At 46.3% G+C, this 1,806-nt stretch overlaps 1 protein-coding gene across 1 annotated transcript; it reads right to left on the bottom strand.

Annotated features, from left to right (window-relative positions):
* Positions 1 to 455: 455 nt before the first annotated feature.
* Positions 456 to 1,375, bottom strand: ACRALDRAFT_1041601 (uncharacterized protein). Its single transcript, XM_071015224.1, has 3 exons — positions 1,250 to 1,375; positions 898 to 1,150; positions 456 to 804 (listed from the first exon to the last, which is right to left on the bottom strand). Exons 2-3 carry the CDS (start codon positions 1,132 to 1,134, stop codon positions 745 to 747), a joined length of 297 nt encoding a protein of 98 aa, XP_070876190.1. The 5' UTR covers positions 1,135 to 1,150; positions 1,250 to 1,375; the 3' UTR covers positions 456 to 744.
* Between the last annotated feature and the right edge of the window lie 431 nt (positions 1,376 to 1,806).

The following is a 1,806-nucleotide window of genomic DNA, read 5'->3' as shown; positions in this document are numbered from 1 at the left end:
GTCTATATCCACGCCGTCCACGCCCACGCCTACGCCCACGGCTATCTTATTCCTGTGACGAGACAACGAACGCGCCGCCTCCTATTCCGTAGATTAACGACGTAGATTGACGACGTAGATCGATAAGGTAGTAGGAAGATTGGGTCTGATTGGAACTACAGTCGGAATAACCAAGTGGTACAGTCGGAATAACGGGCCTCTTCGTTTATTCCGACTAGGGCAACACTGATAACGCCAGCGCCAGCCGCCACTACTTCCGTTTATACCTAGATACATATAGACAGGTATACTTAATTAAGCGTATCGTCGGTATCGCTCCTACGATTAATTAAGGTGTATTGTCGGTATCGCTCCTACGATTAAATTAAGTATATCGTCGGTATAGTTCCTACGATTGATTGAACGTATCGTCGGTATCGTCGGTATCGTCGGTATCGTCGCTACGAGTATTTGAGCGGATATGGAAGTATCTAGGTATAAGCGGAACAAGCGGGCGGGTATCACCGGCTATCAACATAGGACCCCAGTCGGAATAACCTCACCCATGATATAAAGACTCAAGTGGCAGTGAAGCCTATTACGACTCTAGGTTGAGGTGGGTTTTGAGTGCTAGATATGATTGTTTACATGCTACTTGGCGAGTCTCTTTCATTGATACCATGGATGTGGTGACGTCGATTCACTAGTCAAGGGTTGCAGACGGACATATGTTCTCCTAATGGACGAGGATGGACGGGCATGCCGTTATGCTCCTCCGACTTGCTCTTGGTAAACCTCCAGTGTATCTCCATCTTGCATCTCAAGCTGCTTATAATCAGCCCACGAATATGATAAGGAGAAAGTGAGAAAGGTGGGCGCACCACCTCGCCATGTAGGTGCGGGCTCGGGGTCTCTTACAGCAGCAGGTGTATCGGTTGGCTGTACTCGCTGTCCCTCAAACACGAAACGGACGGTGTTCAACGCCTTGCCTTGCCTTTCACAGAATGCATTCATGAGCTTTTCCAGCTTCGTGGACTTCTTGATTTTGAAGAAGACTTCGTTATTGTTGTCTGTGACTTTGATGTTCAGGTGTTCAACCACTTCATGTTCAGACGCAACTGCGAAGGGACTGCCATTCTCCTGTTCGGCGGACATGTTGGCTATTGTAAATCTGTGGCAAAACTCAGCTCCACGGCTCACAGAGAAATGACACGGACTGAGCCCGCCCCAGCAGATCTCGGGAAGGCGCGACAGAGATCTTCCCACCTACCAATATATGGCTATTGCGTCATGTAAAGCTGCAGTTGTTAGCACGGCAGCTAGGCCCGACGCTTAGTGCAGCAGGATAGATGATGTCGTCTGGAGAATGAACGTACTTCCAAAGTGGACTGGTAAGATAGAACAGTGTTGGCCAAGATAGGATATAATGTCGCACAGGCTGGCCCGAAGCAGGTTCGGAACGACTTATTCCGGGCCCGGAAATAGTGGGCCTGCCGCAGGAATAAGGACAAGGACAGGATTTTAGTAAGTAGATCATAGATTTCCATAGAGTTAATTGAATTAATAGATCGATCGCTTAATTACATAATTGAGTTATACGCTATTTATAATAATTAAGAGTCTTATTTGCTTAATAACCTCTTAAACCTATTTATACCGAGCTGCTTATAGTTATAACTATTACTATAACCTCTAATACGACTATCTATATAAGCTACAAAGATTAATAGCTATAGCGGCGCCTATATAAAGTCAGGGCCTATAGTAACAGAGTCAAGGATTTCCTATGCCCTAACCATCCTATCCCTCGCCTATAATAAGACAGCC

Source organism: Sodiomyces alcalophilus (genome assembly GCF_042370955.1).
Source record: "Sodiomyces alcalophilus JCM 7366 unplaced genomic scaffold ACRALscaffold_3, whole genome shotgun sequence".
Classification (NCBI taxonomy): Eukaryota; Fungi; Ascomycota; class Sordariomycetes; order Glomerellales; family Plectosphaerellaceae; genus Sodiomyces; species Sodiomyces alcalophilus.
The sequence above is the reverse complement of the archived record's forward strand: the minus strand, read 5'-3'. Positions and strand labels throughout refer to the sequence as shown.

Bases quoted from the DNA above. Each gene is read 5' to 3' on its own strand.
- ACRALDRAFT_1041601 (XM_071015224.1), bottom strand. From the start codon at position 1,134: ATGTCCGCCGAACAGGAGAATGGCAGTCCCTTCGCAGTTGCGTCTGAA. The intron at 805-897 runs GTAAGAGACCCC...GATTATAAGCAG, and splicing joins CAACCGATACACCTGCTGCT to CTTGAGATGCAAGATGGAGA.